The sequence below is a fragment of the Oncorhynchus mykiss genome, chromosome 1 (assembly GCF_013265735.2).
Source record: "Oncorhynchus mykiss isolate Arlee chromosome 1, USDA_OmykA_1.1, whole genome shotgun sequence".
Lineage (NCBI taxonomy): Eukaryota > Metazoa > Chordata > Actinopteri > Salmoniformes > Salmonidae > Oncorhynchus > Oncorhynchus mykiss.
Window position 1 is genome coordinate 77,127,580 of NC_048565.1, and position 19,109 is coordinate 77,146,688.

At 42.4% G+C, this 19,109-nt stretch overlaps 1 protein-coding gene across 1 annotated transcript; it reads right to left on the reverse strand.

The window, feature by feature from the left end:
• Positions 1-1,330: 1,330 nt before the first annotated feature.
• On the reverse strand, positions 1,331-14,925 carry LOC110529822 (coiled-coil domain-containing protein 6). The gene is made up of 9 exons (XM_021612382.2): positions 14,425-14,925; positions 13,208-13,357; positions 11,709-11,837; positions 9,265-9,368; positions 8,873-9,033; positions 6,968-7,124; positions 6,635-6,735; positions 5,695-5,816; positions 1,331-2,306 (listed from the first exon to the last, which is right to left on the reverse strand). Exons 1-9 carry the CDS (start codon positions 14,677-14,679, stop codon positions 2,118-2,120), a joined length of 1,368 nt encoding a protein of 455 aa, XP_021468057.1. The 5' UTR covers positions 14,680-14,925; the 3' UTR covers positions 1,331-2,117.
• Positions 14,926-19,109: the final 4,184 nt, after the last annotated feature.

Consider the following 19,109-nt stretch of genomic DNA (forward strand, 5'->3'; position numbering starts at 1 on the left):
CCGGCTTTAAACTTCTTCACAACAGTATCTCGGACCTGCCTGGTGTGTTCCTTGTTCTTCATGATGCTCTCTGCGCTTTTAACGATCCTCTGAGACTATCACAGTGCAGGTGCATTTATACGGAGACTTGATTACACACAGGTGGATTGTATTTATCATCATTAGTCATTTAGGTCAACATTGGATCATTCAGAGATCCTCACTGAACTTCTGGAGAAGTTAAAGTTCTGCACTGAAAGTAAAGGGGCTGAATAATTTTGCACACCCAATTTTTCAGTTTTTGATTTGTTAAAAAAGTTTGAAATATCCAATAAATGTTGTTCCACTTCATGATTGTGTCCCACTTGTTGTTGATCCTTCACAAAAAAATACAGTTTTATATCTTTATGTTTGAAGCCTGAAATGTGGCAAAAGGTCGCAAAGTTCAAGGGGGCCGAATACTTTCGCAAGGCACTGTATACTGACCAGGTGAAAGATACGATCCCTTATGGATGATACTTTTTAAATCCACTTCAATCAGTGTAGACGAAGGGAAGGAGACATGGATTGTGTATGTGTGCCATTCAGAGGGTGAAAGGGGAAGACAAAATATTTGTGCCTTTGAAAGGGGTATGGTAGTAGGTGCCAGGGGCACCGGTATGTGTCAAGAACTGCAAAGCTGCTGGGTTTTCCACACAAGTTTCCCATGTGTATCAAGGATGGTTCACCATCCAAGGGACATCTAGTCAACTTTATACAATCGTGAGCAAAAGGGAGGCGTGAGAAGGAAACATCAAGATAATTTGTGTTAATAGGGCGTTGGACAACCACGAGCAGAACAGCTTCAATGGGTCTGGAACTCTACTGGAGGGATGCGACACCATTCTTCCAAAATAAATCCCATTGTTTGGCATTTTGTTGATGGTGGTAGAAAACACTGTCTCAAGTGGCGCTCCATAATCTCCCATAAGTGTTCAACTGGGTTGAGACCTTGTGACTGAGACGGCCATGGCATAAAGTTTACAGTTTTCATTCTCATCAAACCATTTAGTGACCACTCATGCCCTGTGGGTGGAGGCATTGTCATCCTATGGGGGCATAGCCACGGTAGTCAAAATGATGGCCTACCCAGCATTTTTATACATGACAGGATGTTAATTGCTTAATTAAATTCAGGAAACCAAACCTATGCGGAAGCACCTTCTTTCAATATACTTTGTATTCCTAATTTACTCAAGCACTTCCATTATTTTGGCAGTTACCTGTATACACTTTCACACAACAACCTCCAGTAAAACATGAACAGTCAAGAGATGCCACATATTATGCAAAACAAACAATCAAATCAGAATAAATCTTCAAGAGCTTTTAATCATACATAGAAATGTAGTTCAACAGTACCATTCATTTAGAATGTTATAGCAGTATACTTAGTGTAAAGAGCATTATGTTGTTTTCTGACGAGGAATATCCACAGAGATGATAGAAGCTTCTAGAACTACATGAGAGCGAGAGAGACAGAAACGAGTACATGACTACATACATTGTAACACCTCAGACTACATTTTAACACCTCAAATAGGCAACATTTATCTGTGGTTTATGTACCAGTGTCCATCTTCCTTGTTGTAGTTCTTTTTTTTGACGAGCAGTGTGGCATTAAAATTCTTTCAGGGGAAAAAAAAACAAAAAAAACATTTGCGCTAGCTCCCGCTGATCATCTGGGATACAATACATCTGACTTAAGCGATTCTTACTGGGATGCAACTGCTCAAGTTGCTTTTAAACAAGGGGGGGGGGGGCACATTAATGCAGTTGAAATGTTGCGGTATTGTAGACATGGAAGGGATCCAACACACCCTGCCCACAAACACCACTACAGACGTTGTTACCATACGTGTTGGTTGTCAGCGCCACAATAACAATTCCAATCGGGGACAGTTCTAAGCAAAAAACAAATGTACAAGACAAGGTGAATAGATATGGGCCTACAAATCCCAGAAGCGCTGTTAAAGTCAATCAATTCCTCATAGAACGTCCTGTGTTGCTTCAGGTCTTCTGCCAGCTCATAGAAACTTGCTCTGTGGGGTTTCAACTCCCAGGTTGTCGAAGTAGCGTAGCATGAAATAGCACACATTTTAAGGCTGGGAGGGGGGATGCGCTGCATGCTGCGACATAGCTGCCGGAGAGGACATGGACTGGACCATCGGCTGGGCCGGCGGGGGGAGTGGGTGCAGAGGCTGCGCCCCTGAGTGTGTATTAGGTGAGGGCGGTGGTGTCGGACGTTTGAACTTGTCGGGGCTGTTGCTTCTTCTCGGGGAGGGCCTCTGTTTTGAAGAAAAGAGGGAAGACAGATGGATGAGAAACATTCTCAGTTAAGTCAATTATCTTTCAAAATATCCCCTTCTCAAAAGCTTGAACCAAAAAACTTAAAATAGCCGCCTATCCCTTTTAAAAGCTGGGCAACGGAACCCATACCAAACATCAAAACCTGTTTAAAATATACGATGGGTCTAAATTAATTGTCAACAAGTTACCATGAATTACCATGACATGTATACAAGGTTTAATGATTGATTTGTTACATTAAATAATTTAGTAATGACTCAAAAAACATCTATTTTTAAAATCACCAGTAAGAAACCGCTAGAGAATTGCTAGCTAACTTATAAGGACAAAAAGAGTTAACTTCAGGAGTACAGACCCCCAGAAATGGGTTGATCGCCCTTTAGTGGCTAAAGTAAAAATTGCTGAAATGTACAGTCAAGAGAATAAGGGAAAGGGGGATACTTAGTCAGTTGTACAACTAAATGCCTTCAACTGAAATGTGTCTTCCGCATTTAACCCACCCCCTCAATCTAATAATTATTCTGTCAAGGGAAAGTTTTCTATTTAATAAAAAAAATAAAAACGCATACTAAGACAAAAGAAACGTGACAGTGTATCAACTGATACATTTTTTAAAATTTCCTTCACTGTGTTATTAAAATGCTAGACGTGAATGCTGGAATTAAACAATTAACTATGCAAATGAGCAAAAGCTGTGTGTTAAGGAAATAGCAGCCAGTCTCTAATAAGCGCCTGTTGTGTTCAGTGATTTAAAGCAAATAAACTCCCGGGCTATTAATTGAAGATTTACAGTATTTGAAATCGAACACCATCAAATACTTTTCCTGTAAACAGTAACCCTCGTGTGTGAGCATTGGCGAGTCAAACAAATTCAAAGTGCTGGCAAATAGCTGGTGAACAGACTGGCTTTGATGAGTGTCCGGGTGGCTGGCCTGAAGCTCCCAGTCACCACCACTTAGTGCTAATGAGCTCTAGGGTCTTCGTAATGACGGCTGCCACCCAGAAACTAACACACTTCAGAGGCACACGCTGACATAGTGCTCCATGGATGAGTACTCAGTGTTACCATGGAAACACCCAGGGAAAAAATAAGAGCGCTTGTTCCTTTTCCTATGGGAGATCGCAAGGAAACCAAAAACTAATTTCAGTTGGAGAAAAGACATCTTCAGTTCAGAGTAATCTCTCTGAGCCCGACTGAGCTGAAACCAGTTTCAACCTCAGGGTGTTCCTGGTACCTGATGAGAGGAGGGTAAACTCCTGTGTCTCCTTCCAGCAGCCAGTCAGACACATGGAAACAACGTTGGTTAACCTGTCTCCATAACCACAGGGAATGGCTTCACTCTACAGAGACAATGTTGACATTGAGCCGGGAGGAGTCAGCAGCAGAAGATGTTCTACTCAGTCTCCTACTCAGAACGTTTGTATATTTTAGTGTCCATTTGCAATGAATTATCCATATTGCTCTAGACTGCTCCCAGGTCTGTCTGTGCAGCAATGGAACAAATGACATAGTGACCTGCATAGGGAAGGGAAGTGCGAGGGAACGGAACATCCTAAAGCCTGTGGTAATGAGAGAGATGGAAGAGCAGACACACACAGGTCCTTCTGGCACTGGGAGAGGACCTGCTGAGTTTAACACAGGCACTGGAAGGACACTTAAAGACAGGCAGGGAGGTCCCACAAGATTGTTACCAATGGTATGGGCATATAGGCTATGGAACTGAAATATACTACACTGAACAGAAATATAAAAACGCAACATGCAAAGTGTTGGTCCCATTTTTCATGGGCTGAAATAAAATAGTAGAAATGTTCCATACTCACAAAAAGCGTGTCTTACATTTTGTGCACAAATGTGCTTACATCCTGATTAGTGAGCAATTTTTCCTTTACCAATATAATCCATCCACCTGACAGGTGTGTCATATCAAGAAGCTGATTAAAACAGCATGATCATTACACAGGTGCACCTTGTGCTGGGGACAAGAAAAGGCCACTCTAAAATGTGTAGTTTCGTCACACAACACAATGCCTCAAATTGAGGGCGCGTGCAATTGGCATGCTGACTACAGGAACGTCCACCAGAACTGTTGCCAGAGAACATAATGTTAATTTCTCTACCATAAGCCACCTCCATACTTTCAGAGAATTTGGCGGTACTTCCAACCGGGCTCACAACCGCAGACCACTTTTATGGCGTTGTGTGGACGAGCAGTTTGCTAAACTGTGGGGTTATGGTATGGGCAGGCGTATGCTGCGAACACAATTTAATTTTATCGATACCATGAGATCCTGAGGCCTAGTGTTTAAAGGTATCTGTGACCAACAGATGTATTCCCTGTCATGTGAAATCCATAGATTGGGGCATAATTTATTTAAATTGACCGATTTCCTCATATGAACTGTAAATCAATGCAATTGTTGCATGTTGCAATTATATTTTTGTTCAGTATAGATCAAGAGCATTCTACTACCTTATCAATGGACTTGAGTGTCTACATTGTCCACCATAGGTGTATTAAATAGGTTTGACAATACAAGCACAACGATGCTAGTTGGGCAAAATTATATATGCCGATCGATTAGACCGGATTTGATTCATATAGTCATGTGGAATACCATACAGGCTAGTTATGTCAAATGACTGACAAGAGCAAACAAATGACAATGTGATCCAGATTAGATAAACACAACATAAAGATGAATGGTCCACATACTCCAAGCCCTCCTCCATGTTGTTGGTAGGAGATCAACTAACGCTACATCTCAGCACGGATCAATGTATCTATGATATCCACAGTCGGGGTATTTTGGGATAGTGCCATTGAGCCATTTTAGAGGACAACTGGTATTCATCCATCTACACTCCAACCCCATTTATTTTCTTGGCGGTGTCATGGCAAATCCATGAGAAATAATCTGATACTGAAGATGAATGTATCCCGAGGCACCAACTAACCAGCAGTACTGCTCACAGTCCTGATCAACACCCTAGCCAAACACTAGGTCTATTCACTACAGAACACCCTAACTGATCTGCTACATTAGATGCTTAACTTACCAACCTAAGGCATAAGCGTAAAATTACAATCTGGTTTCATTTTCAAGAAGTCAACGAGCAGCTCACAACCGGGAACAATAGGATAAAGTGGCTCATCCTCTGCTTGCGCTGCCCATAAGTAACACTTACATTTAAAAATAATCATAATTTAGCTCCTGCTTTAGCAATGCCCCAGTGTTGTGCCTGTTAGGAGTTTGATTAAGATCTCATAAGACACTTAAATAGCACTATTAAGTGCACTGTAAATTAAACCAAACTGGTTCAGATGTCCATTGCTGGTCTTGATAGGTGCGGAGCAGACTTACCGCTACGGCGTGGGAGGCACTTCCATGGACGTGCAGGGCGGGGGCGTTGAAGTGAGCAATGGCAGCTCTGGACAGGGTGGCCGGGGGAGTGAACCCAACTGTGTGACTGCCGTACGACAGACCTGGAGGAGAGAAAACGTTATTGAGTTTGCAATGTGTTTTACAGGGCATTCGGAAAGTATACAGGCCCCTTGACTTTTTCAACATTTTGTTAAGTTACAGCCTTAGCTACACATGATTTCCTTCAACTCCACCTGATAACATAAACCACAGTTGCTTAGGTGTGATGAATACGGAGCCTGTGTGTTGCAGGTAGGGCTGGGCGATATATTGTGAATACCGGTATGGATGTTTACAATACCATCTACAAACAATGTTTTGATACAGTGCTAAATTAAATGAAAAGTTATACAAATTGGACTACTTCACTGTCAGTTGTCCCAGTTTGGTTGAGTAGACAACCATCAGAAGAAAAAAAAAAAAAGGCAATTAAAATCACTTGTTTCCATTCTAGGGTCAAGCACTAATCATAAAACATATTTAGAACTTGTATTATTCAGAAACATAAAATAGCATAAACATTTAAAAATATTTTGACATGATATTTTGGCTATATCACCCAGCCCTAGTTGCAGGATCACTCAAAGGAACTTGCTGCTGGCAAAGGATGTCACCGAAACAGACTAATGTCTCCTTCAATTGATATTAACTTTCCCCCAACCTGTAACAGAGCGTTCCAGAGACACAGCTAGATACAATGTTACTTAATCATTAACGGAATACATCTAGTCATATTACAATACAATATACAAAGGTGCTCTTTTTGTATGTGGACCTTTCTCTTCTTTCATCCAGTGACATAATAGATACTCGTAAAACAGAGTTTAGTGGTTATGAGGTGTTGGACATGGGCCATGGACTTCCTGTAACTATACCCTACCAGGTGATATAGGTCGGCTGGAGCTGGGGGAAGGAGTGTATGGGATGGGACTGGACACTGTCCGTGCTCGCAGGCCTTGTGCTGACATCTCATTGAAGTACCTGAAGGGTAAAAAGACCATAGTTTAGACAATTCACTTCTGTCTCTAAATATCACTCCCAAATCCCTGAGCAATGATTTGCTGTCTGAAACAGAAAGGAAGTGAGAGTGTGGGGTGGGGTTGCTTATTGGATGGTTGGTTATGCATGGCTGACAGTGGAGCAAAGACTAAACATTGGTTGGAGATGGTGAAGCTGGACCAGAGGGTTTTGTGGGTTTTCGTTTCATGTCTACCTCTCGTCGTCCATCTCCAGACTGGACTCGCTCTCAGACAGCTGTCTACACAGGGCTTCGCGGCGCTCCATCTCTCTCTGCAGCTTCCTCTGCAGACGGATGTTCTCCTCACGCATGTGCCGCTCCTCCTCAATGTACTGGGCCCGCTTCTCTGTGTCTGGGAGGGGACGGACAAATAAAGTTTCATCAAAAACCAATGCAACACCATTACACAACAACGAGTCATTACACAACAATGTATTTTTCTGAGAGAGCAAAGATGCAACAGTATTTTCCAAAAGTGCTCGTTATTGCTGTAGTACAGCAGATATTGCACCTAAATATAATAGGTCAAGTCTGGTCTCTAATAACAGAGGTTTCTGGTATTTAAGTCCATGATTTCATCAGCTTGTTAGTATTTTGGTCCAAGAGCTTTAGACAGAATAGATTGATATGACAGCTCCCTCTGGTGGCCAAATATTTAAACAGAGCATCCTTTTGCTGAACTCGTCTCCCTAGGCCAGTGTTCCCCAACAGCACACATGTTGTTGCTGCCTGATGATTAGTTGACAAGTTGAATCAGGTGTGCTTGCCTAGGGCAAAAACAAAATGTGTACTGTTGAGGATACACATGGACTGGAGTTGGGAAAACACTGCCCTAAGCCAGGGGTATGCAAATAGTTTCAGCCACGGGCCAATATTTGTCAGAGCGAATGGTCGGGGGGCCAGAACACAATTATAATAATCTGTACATGGAAACTTTACCACAACTAAGCCCAAAAATAGATTGTATTTCATACATTGATTACATTGCGACAAGATCACTCGCTGGCCAGCTTTGGCCTGTTGCTGACCCCTGTCCTAAGCAAACAGGTTGCCTCCCACAATGTAAACAATGTTCCATGCCGTTGGCCTAGGTCTAGGATTTCCGAGACTCTGGCTGAACTGGACCGGTCAACTACTAAAACAGAGTTAGGTTTCACTGAGAAAGTTAAGGATATTTGAGAAGAAATTACAGATCTGCGCAGAGATAATATTGGGGGATTGAAAAAGAGCTTGATTATGGTCTACTTGGAACCTGCCGTTGGAAATGCGAGTGTGTGTTCGGTCTGAGGGTGAAACTGAGTGTCCACATTTGTTTGAGTGATAATATTACCATTGTTCCCAAATTGAACATGCACCTGTAAAGAGGAGCACTCTACCGTGACCCACTACCGCTGTTGTTCTAAGATCACATGGTAAAACAACTCCACCGCCAACTCCATCACTAAGACGCGGGCAGTACAGGAGCATCATGTCAAACTGGAAGACTGGCCAATAGTTTCTACCATCAGGCTGCTGAATAGTCACCAGTAGCTGCTCCACCCGCTACTCCCCTTATGGACATGTTCCCCCCACCCAACAGACTTTTACTCTGCCCCCACCCCAACGACATTCATCACCGGTTCAGTTGTTAATAATGTTTTATTTCACTTGGTCCCCACACCCCCTCAATGGTCATGCTGCTCCCCCACGGTCATTCCCCCCACCCCCTCAAGTCTACTCTGCCCCCATCCCAATGGATATATATTTATTCATCATGGTTACAGTTATGTATATAGTGCTATTTCTATTGTTGTTTTTTTATGACCATTTTCATAATTTTATTTAACTTAGACCTGCATGTTGGCGCTTAAGATTTTTACTGTACCCTGCAATCACACCTGCAACCATGTCCATGTGACTATTAAACACTCAGAATCTGAACAAAACACATGAGTTAAAATAACTGACAGTAAATCTACAGCAAAGCCATATGAAAGCCTCCTTGAGTACCAACATTTTTCTGAATTGTGGCAAAGACTACTGCATCTAGTTTTATGGGTTCTACGTAACCAGGTCACGTCATGATACATTCACTGTTGACCATTGGCCTTTGAAACTCACGTTGCAGCTCGGTGGTACGGAGGTTCTTCTTCAGCCTCTCCACTTCGTCCTTCAGGAAGCGGATATGCCGCATCATGTTCTCCGGAGAGTCAATCTCCATGGAAACATCCCTGGGGGAGGGAGGAGCAGACACAGGCTGGTCCAACTTCTCCTGGAGGATTCTGTCAAAGACAAGTGAGCTCCAATGAATCAACACAGGGAAAAGTCAACCTTTTACCATTGTATGGGTTATTGCTACAGTCCTAATAAAAGAGAATCAATAGAGAGCATACAACAGCGTGAAGGTTCATTTTGTTTACTTTCAACCATTCCCAGACTCCAGCACCTAGGTTTTTCTAGATCTAAAACATACTACTCCTAAAGAATACATGGTTGCTACAGAACAAGTCTACCTTTTCTCTGCCTCCAATTTGTCCATGCGCTTCCACAGTCTATTGACAAGAGCCTCTTGTTCTTGCTCTAATGTGTTTTCGAGGTCAATCTTCTCACGCCTTAGCTGGAAACAAAGGGAACACAGCAAAGAGATATTCAGCTTGAAAACATCTTACCTTCCACAAAGAAATGCGCAACCACACAAAATTCTACATCATGATAATGCACATGCCCTTAAGTGGGAGTGCCGACATTATGTCCTCAGGAGAGACTCAGCTGCACCAAGACAATGGCTGTCTCTGAAATCTGTCTTGACTACCACTTACTAAAACTGTACACTGTGTACTAATGGTACTACATACTATTTAGAACGTACTGATAAGTCAAATTGAACGCAGTAAGCAAAAAGTATTAACATACTAAGCTCATCCATACTGAGAACATGTCATCTAATGTGCAATTACGTTGATTCACACCATTTGTTCATTTTGGTACAGCGCGTCACCATATCTGATTAACAACTGTTGTTAAATACAGCGAAAAAAAATCTGAATCTACTATACTGAACAAAAATATAAACGCAACAAGTAGTGTTGGTCCCATATTTCATGAGCTGAGATAATGTTCCATGGGCACAAACATTTGATCTCTCTCAAATGTTGTTTACAACTCTGTTAGTGAGCATTTTTCCTTTGCCAGGATAATCCACCCACCTGACAGGTTTGCCATATCAAGAAGCAGATTAAACAGCATGATCATTACACAGGTACACCTTGTACTGGGGACAATAAAAGGCCACAGATGTCTCAAGCTGAGGGAGCGTGCAACTTGCATGCTGGCTGCAGGAATGTCCACCAGAGCTGTTGCCAGAACTTAATGTTCATTTCTCTACCAAAAGCCAACTAACTTTATTTTAGAGAATTTAGCAGTATGTCCACAACCGCAGACTGTGGAAGTGTAACTACGCCAGCACAGGACCGCCACATCCGGCTTCTTCACCTGCAGAATCATCTGAGACCAGCCACCCAGACAGCTAATGAAACTGAGGAGTATTTCTGTCTGTAATAAAGCCCTTTTGTGAGGAAAACGTATTCTGATTGCCTGGCCTGGCTCCCCAGTGGGTGGGCCCAGCTCCCAAGGCCTACCCATGGCTGTGCCCCTGCCCAGCCACGTGAAATCAATAGCTTATGGCCAAATACATTTATTTCAACTGACTGATTTCTTTATCTGAACTGTAACTTTGTGGAATTTGTGAAATTGTTGCACGTTGGGTTTATATTTTTGTTTAGCATAGTTTCAACATTATTGGTCTATTTACATTTCTTTGAAGTTCTCTCTCAAAGATCTGACCCTTTTCCCCCTTAAATTTTCACCTAAAATGTCAAACCCAAACATGTAGCTCAGGACCTGAAGCAAGGATATGCATATTCTTGATACCATTTGAAAGGAAACACTGAAGTTTGTGGAAATGTGAAATTAATGTAGGAGAATAACACACTGTTCAAAATGTTGCATCAAGTCTGCCCAAATGTGCCGAAAGGATACATTTTCAAGTACATAACTATATAGAACATATATAGAGAAGACAGCAGGGGTTAGAGAGACAGCAGGGGTTCAAGCTGTAGAACAGTTCTTACATTTGAGTATAAAAATTGATTTTATCAAACAAAACTATGGTACATTTTTATCTCTGGGACCCTCAGGATGACAAATAAGACGACGACCAAACCTGTAGAGGTTAACTTAGCTAGCTACCTACTAAATTAGCGAACCAAATGCACCATTTAGCACATTTTAGACAGTTAACTTAATAGTGATAAGGCGTCTAGCTGGCAAACATTTAGTTGTGAATTCCATACTGTAACTAGATCACATGTGAGTGACTGGGTCTCGTAGTTTTGTGCTTGCTAAACACCTGACGGGACTACCGGTAAACTTCAAAATGAAAAATTATGTGATGGGTGAAATGTAGAACGTGATGTTCTTTATCTCCTAATGTATTGCACAAGTTAATTAAAGGTATTTACTCAAAAAGTAGCAACAAATATTCACATTTAGCTTCTTCCAAAATCAAGCTCTGCTTGATTTGCGTGTTTAATATTTGTTTTGTGTGTACAGAAAACTGTAGCAATTTTGAGTTACTTGCATAACTTTCTGAGCTGGGATGTCTGTCCTGCAATAGTTTAGGTCAGAGACTATAAAATGTTTGCAACGAGACCGTTAACATTCAGTTCGCATTCTCTATGGGATTTTACATGTACTTGTTACCATTGCTAACCTTTGGATTACGAGGGCTCAGTTGGGTTTGAAAATAGCACCCCTTGTGTTCAGTGCCAGTATTGGCACAAGGCCGGTATGAAGGTATGGCAATCTGGAAACCGCCCAAGCCGACTATTTAGAATGCAAGTATGGGTATTCAGACACTGTCAATGTAATTTCACATAGTGTCATTATGTCACTGTACCTGCTCCAAGGTGAGCTGCTTTGATATAGTGTCATTCTCCATTTTTTTTATCTTCTTCATCAGTTTGTTGACCTGGAACTCCTGCTCCTGCTCCAAGTGCTGTTCCAACTCAGCCTTCTCATGTTGTAACTGTGGGAGCAGAAATCAATGTGACTAATAGAAACTAATGAAAAGATTTGCATTAAAGCACTGTGGTTAGATGTTGATAGATCTTTTTTATAGAGAGGGTAATAGGTTGGTGCTGCTTGTCTGTAAAATGATTGAGATCTGGAGAAGAATGTGTTGTGAAATGGCGGCAGTGCAGCTAGATATTGCCAAAAACAACCAAAGTAACCACATTTGGCCATCTACCAATAAAAAGGGTGTGGCTCATAGCTTGTTAAAAATTAGACGATTGTGACAAATACCTAGCACTGACTAATCATCAGATCAAAATAAAAAACATAGGACAATTGAGAAAGAGGGGGTTGAGCAATTTTAGTTGCATGCTAGAGTTCATTTTGACAGTCTAACCTCACGTTCCTCTGTTCTCGGGGCACAGACGGTTATAGAAACACCACAACAGACTGGAGTTGTGCAGCCAACATTCTCAGAGATGATCAACAGCTTCAGGCCACATCAAGTGTTAACATTCTCTTAAATTAGCCTAAAGATGCTCTGGTATTTAACTGCTATGCATACCATCTTACTGACAAGAGCTAAGAGTTTTGTTTGAAGATAAATTAGGTTTATGAAGCCTCAACAGTTTAGAAATGTGCCTGAAGGTGGATACAGGACATCTAGGGTATAGGTGGCCCACTCCTTATAGTAGTAGTAGTAGCCTATACCACTGAAAATACTAATACTATTAACCATTTACTGTTGAAGCCTGGGGTGTGGTGGAACAGGGTTTCCAGTACAAATTCACATTAGCGTTGTTCTAGCCTGGTGCCTTAGAATACATTTTACAAGAAAAAGTATGTCAGACATGTCTCCATGTTTACAGAAGTGGCTCCTTACCACAGACATGACTACCACAACTACCATTTTATAGCGACACTTGGGGGGGGGGGGGGGGGCAAAGGAGCGTCTGTCGACACTAAAGAATAGGAGCAGAAGTAGGTCTGTTTCATGTTAGGGAACAGGACCAATAACAATAGCCTCCAGACTGTTTGACCTTTAACAAGGGTCTGGTAAAACACATGAGTGGTCCAGTGAGATTCATTCTTCTTCTCACATCAAACCATTAGTCAGTACTACAAAAGGTCAACAGCTCATATTTGCCACAGGGCCACATGTGGGTCAGTTGCAAGAGAGACCAAATAGCCTAACCAAGGAATAGGAGGAGTCAGTCAAGAGTAATTTAGAGTCGCAATGAAGTCGGTTAATAAAATACTTAAGGCAAGAACCATTACTGCTGTAATGCGCTCCACCCCAAACACAAATCCTTACATTCTCACTCTGCGACAAATACTTGGCATACGTGCCTCAGAGCCAGCTCTCTTTCAGCTGTCACTTACTTGCATGAGTTTTCTTGACAGTTCATTTGTGAGAAATTCCTCCTCTTTCTCATAGTTGACAGCGAGGGTCTCCTTCTCCTTCTGCAGGGCCTGGATCTTCTTGAACAGGGTGTTGCTGATGAACTCCTCCTCCTGCTCAGCCCTGGCTTGCTGCAGTCACAGAGAAAGGTAACATTTACAGAAAAGACGAGTGCAGCATTCACAGCAAGATGGCTCACAGAATAAAACATGTCTTAATTGTGTTAAGAGATTTTTGGAATGGGTAACAATGGCACCATATGAAGTTATTTGTCATTGCCAATCTAATGTCAACCTTTACCACACTGTTAGGCAGAGCTCACAGCTGTCTGTGCTAAAATATGGTATTCCTATTGTTAAAGACTTAATTGACTGCAGTAGCATCTGTGCAAAAACAAGGAATAACACGGTGCAGGTTTGCTGCATTGAAGGTCTGTGTCAGCTGGAGAGGAAGCAGTTAGTCAGTCCGCCCCCCCCACCCCAATGACTCAAGCAGTAGCCCATTGCAGTAACTGAAGGAGTGAGGAACGAGCTATTTTTTGTTTTACTGTCAATAGTCATAGCGACGAAATAAGAGACAGAAAAGGGGGTGGTGGGGGTCGCAAAACAGGGGAACAAGGAGAAAGAAAATCAAAACCATGCTAGTCATACCGATGCATTGGACAGACAGAGTAGGTGTTGTTGAACTAGGCTACGTAGCTACTGTATGTCATAATTTATTATAAATTCAACAGTTGTGTCAAGGGTTAGCTGTAAAGTTAAGCACAAAAACAACGGAAACGCCAAGCCTCAGCAGAGGATTCAGGGAATAAAAAATAAAGAAATGGTTAACTAACGTTTGATACAAACGTCAACTTCTTGGTCACCACTAACTGTTCAAATGGATCAATTGGTGTTAGCAAATGAACCTGGCATTGGCGAACTAGCTAGCAACACCAAAACATAACGGGCTAGCTAACATTTAGGTTAGCTAGTTAACCATCTAGCTACGCTAGCTCGCTAAGCTAACTAATGCTAACTTCTTAACATGGCTAGCTACGTCCGTTGCCTATATTTCGCTACTAGTTAGTTAACATTAGTTTGTTAACCTAGTTGCAATTTCGTACGTTTAACGTACATGTCTAGATGCATTTTTTTATGTAGCTAATGTCAGTTAGCTAGCTAGGCTAATCAACAACAAAAAAAAACAAGTTACTCACAATGGTGACGCTGGCTTTACGCAGGTCCCTATTCTCCTCCTGTAGCGCCTTGCACTTGAGTTTGAACGTCTCTAGCTCAATTTTAAGAACTTTGTTCTCTTGTTGTAGTGAAGCTAGTCTGTTCGTTAACTCCTCTAATCGAAACTGTGAAATGACTACTCCCGGCTTGCTAGAATTTGAGGCTGAGGATGACATCAGGGTAACCGAGCTACTCCCTGCTCCGTCGGTGTCGCTCTCGCTTGCACTGTCCGCCATGGCTGTGTGCGACAGTGTGGAGGAGACGGGAGCTGCAGTGTTTGTAGTGCATCAGCCTACGAACATTCGGTGTGGTGTGACCAAAGACTGAACATGGAGCAAGATGTTTTACCGGATGTATAAATCTGAAGCATCCGTATGGTATTTCCACTCCCCACCAAATATGGCGAGGAGATGAAGCCCAGTAGCCGGCAGTGAGCGAGATGGAACTGGACTGAGTGGCTGCTGATTTTCTCATCGAACAAAAGCCCGATTTCAATACAGTTTCTGTTCGAAAAACTAAAATATGTACACTACGTTTTGTAGACGTGATCCCTTGACATTTTTTTTTTTAAATTGCAAGGAGTGCAAGGGCGAATTTAGTTACTGCACACGCGCACTTCAAAGAGAAAGTCGTTCGCTGACGGAAATATGCAAATACATGCTAGAACGCACCAATAGGATTTCGCTAACTTACTCCTCCTTGGCTCTGCCCACACATTTGTTTGTGCTATGCGTAATTTGCTCCCATTGAAAACGACACGGATTAACTATCTGGTTAGTTATATCTTTGGTGTGACCTTACTCTGGGTTTCAACCAAACGCGTGTTAAAATAGCGTCACCATGTGGAGATAGCTCTGTGGGGAAAAAAACGCGCTTGTTTGAAATGAAAAAGCGTTGTGGTAGATTTTGATAAAGAAAAACATCAAGACAAAGTAGCTGTTTTTTACAGGTGGGATCCAAGCGCTTCATCCCGAGGGGTTCATGTTGATTGTAACGGAGATTGTGACAGCTGGTTAAATTGCGTCCCTTGACAAGGCAAGAAGAAGATGTATGTCAGGAGAAGTGCAGTATTATCATGAGAAGAGTTATACTTCGAGTAGGGAGGAGGAATGGAGGGGAGAAGAGAGGCATAGGGTCTAAGAGAGAGGGGCAGAGGGTGAGCTTGAATCGGTAAAAAAAAATGGCTGAAAATAAGGAGATGGTTTGTTAAAGAAGAATGGTAGAAAGTGTAAGCAGAGTGAGTTGAAGACAGGAGAAATGAAAGTGAATGAGGGAAAGGCATCGGAGGTGGTAGGTAGTGGGGAAGTTCTTGGAGCCCGAGGCTTGCACCGAGGGTCGGGATAAACATGAGTTTGTGACCGGAGGGGGAACGTTTTTGGAAAAAGTCGACCCTTGCCTTTTGGCTGATCCATTTGCGGTTTCAGGGTGGGTGAAAACAGAGGTGGGTGCTGTGGAATCGGTGAGGGTAACGACAAGTGATCTTGTGATAATTGTATGTGTTTTTGCTGGTCAGAGGGAGCAGGCGCTCAGTGTTAAACTAATGGGGGCAAGAAATTTGAATTGTTTTGCTCTCAAGAAAAGGGCGCCATTGAGAGGAGTGATTGCTGGGGTAGCGGTAAATGTGAAAGCAGACCAACTGAAGGGGAAGATTCACGGTGGTTGTGATGCACGTCGTTTGGTGTGACGCGGACAGGGTGGCGTGAGTGGTGAAACAGAGTCATTGTCACTTCTTTTGAGTTTTGAGGTTGTCTTTCCCCGACAAAGTGATGTTAGGATATACAGTTGAAGTCGGAAGTTTACATACATCTTAGCCAAATGCATTTAAACTCAGTTTTTCACAATTCCTGACATTTAATCCTATTAAAAATTCCCTGTCTTAAGTCAGGATCACCACTTTATTTTAAGAATGTGAAATGTCAGAATAATAGTAGAGAGAGTGATTTATTTCGGCTTTAATTTCTTTCATCACATTCCCAGTGGGTCAGAAGTTTACATACACTCAATTAGCGTTGCCTTTAAATTGTTTAACTTGGGTAAAACGTTTCAGCTAGCCTTCCACATACTTCCCACAATAATTTGGGTGAATTTTGGCCCATTCCTCCTGACCGAGCTGGTGTAACGGAGTCAGGTTTGTAGGCCTCCTTGCTCGTACACGTTTTTCAGTTCTGCCAACAAATTTTCTATAGGATTGAGGTCAGGGCTTTGTGATGGTCACTAAAATACCTTGACTTTGTTGTCCTGAAGCCATTTTGCCACAACTTTGGAAGTATGCTTGGGGTCATTGTCCATTTGGAAGACCCATTTGTGACCAAGCTTTAACTTCCTGACTGATGTCTTGAGATGTTGCTTCAATATATCCATATAATTTTCCTGGCCAAACAGTTCTATTTTTGTTTCATCAGACCAGAGGATATTTCTCCAAAAAGTACGATCTTTGTCCCCATGTGCTGTTGCAAACCATAGTCTCTTTTTTTAATGGTGGTTTTAGAGCAGTGGTTTCTTCCTTCCGGCCTTTCCGGTTATGTCGATATAGGACTCGTTTTACTGTGGATATACAGTGGGGAGAACAAGTATTTGATACACTGCCGATTTTGCAGGTTTTCCTACTTACAAAAAGCATGTAGAGATCTGTAATTTCCAGAAAATCACATTGTATGATTTTTAAGTAATTCATTTGCATTTTATTGCATGAAATAAGTATTTGATACATCAGAAAAGCAGATCTTAATATTTGGTACAGAAACCTTTGTTTGCAATTACAGAGATCATACGTTTCCTGTAGTTCTTGACCAGGTTTACGCACACTGCAGCAGGGATTTTGGCCCACTCCTCCATACAGACCTTCTCCAGATCCTTCAAGTTTCGGGGCTGTCGCTGGGCAATACGGACTTTCAGCTCCCTCCAAAGATTTTCTATTGGGTTCAGGTCTGGAGACTGGCTAGGCCACTCCAGGACCTTGAGATGTTTCTTACGGAGCCACTCCTTAGTTGTCCTGGCTGTGTGGTTCGGGTCGTTGTCATGCTGGAAGACCCAGCCATGGCCCATCTTCAATGCTCTTACTGAGGAAAGGAGGTTGTTGGCCAAGATCTCGCGATACATGGCCCCATCCATCCTCCCCTCAATACGGTACAGTCGTCCTGTCCCCTTTGCAGAAAAGCATCCCCAAAGAATGATGTTTCCACCTCCATGCTTTACGGTTGGGATGGTGTTGTTGGGGTTGTACTCATCCTTCTATTCCTCCAAACACAGCAAGTGGAGTTTAGACCAAAAAGCTCTATTTTTGTCTCATCAGACCACATGACCTTCTCCCATTCCTCCTCTGGATCATCCAGATGGTCATTGGCAAACTTCAGACGGGCCTAGACATGCGCTGGCTTGAGCAGGGGGACCGTGCGTGCGCTGCAGGATTTTAATCCATGACGGCGTAGTGTGTTACTAATGGTTTTCTTTGAGACTGTGGTCCCAGCTCTCTTCAGGTCAATGACCAGGTCCTGCCGTGTAGTTCTGGGCTGATCCCTCACCTTCCTCATGATCATTGATGCCCCACGAGGTGAGATCTTGCATGGAGCCCCAGACCGAGGGTGATTGACCGTCATCTTGAACTTCTTCCATTTTCTAATAATTGCGCCAACAGTTGTTGCTTTCTCACCAAGCTGCTTGCCTATTGTCCTGTAGCCCATCCCAGCCTTGTGCAGGTCTACAATTGTATCTCTGATGTCCTTACACCCTCTCTGGTCTTGGCCATTGTGGAGAGGTTGGAGTCTGTTTGATTGAGTGTGTGGATAGGTGTCTTTTGTGCAGGTAACGAGTTCAAACAGGTGCAGTTAATACAGGTAATGAGTGGAGAACAAGCGGGATTCTTAAAGAAAAACTAACAGGTCTGTGAGAGCTGGAATTCTTACTGGTTGGTAGGTGATCAAATACTTATGTCATGCAATAAAATGCAAATTAATTACTTAAAAATCATACAATGTGATTTTATGGATTTTTGTTTTAGATTCCGTCTCTCACAGTTGAAGTGTACCTATGATAAAAATGACAGACCTCTACATGCTTTGTAAGTAGGAAAACCTGCAAAATCGGCAGTGTATCAAATACTTGTTCTCCCCACTGTAGATACTTTTGTACCCGTTTCCTCCAGCATCTTCACAAGGGCCTTTGCTGTTGTTCTGGGATTGATTTTCACTTTTCGCACCAAAGTACGTTCATCTCTAGGAGACATAATGCATCTCCTTCCTGAGCGGTATGACGGCTGCGTGGTCCCATGTGTTTATACTTGCGTACTATTGTTTGTACAGATGAACGTGGTACCTTTAGGCATTTGGAAATGGCTCCCAATGATAAACCAGACTTGTGGAGGTCTACAATGTTTTTTCAGAGGTCTTGGCTGATTTCTTTTGATTTTCCCATATTGTAAAGCAAAGAGTGCTTGAAGGTAGGCCTTGAAATACATCCACAGGTACACCTCCAATTGACTCAAGTGATGTCAATTAGCCTATCAGAAGCTTCTAAAGCCATGACATCATTTTCTGGAATTTTCCAAGCTGTTTAAAGACACAGTCAACTTGGTGTATGTTAACTTCTGACCCACTGGAATTGTGATACAGGGAATTAAGTGAAATAATCTGTCAGTAAACAATTGTTGGAAAAATGACTTGTGTCATGC

Coding starts and splice junctions, on each gene's coding strand:
- LOC110529822 (XM_021612382.2), bottom strand. CDS start 14,679: ATGGCGGACAGTGCAAGCGAGAGCGACACCGACGGAGCAGGGAGTAGC. Junction 13,358..14,424: donor GTAAAGCCAGCGTCACCATT/GTGAGTAACTTG, acceptor CTGTGACTGCAG/CAAGCCAGGGCTGAGCAGGA. Junction 7,125..8,872: donor CCGTACCACCGAGCTGCAAC/GTGAGTTTCAAA, acceptor GTCCCCTCCCAG/ACACAGAGAAGCGGGCCCAG.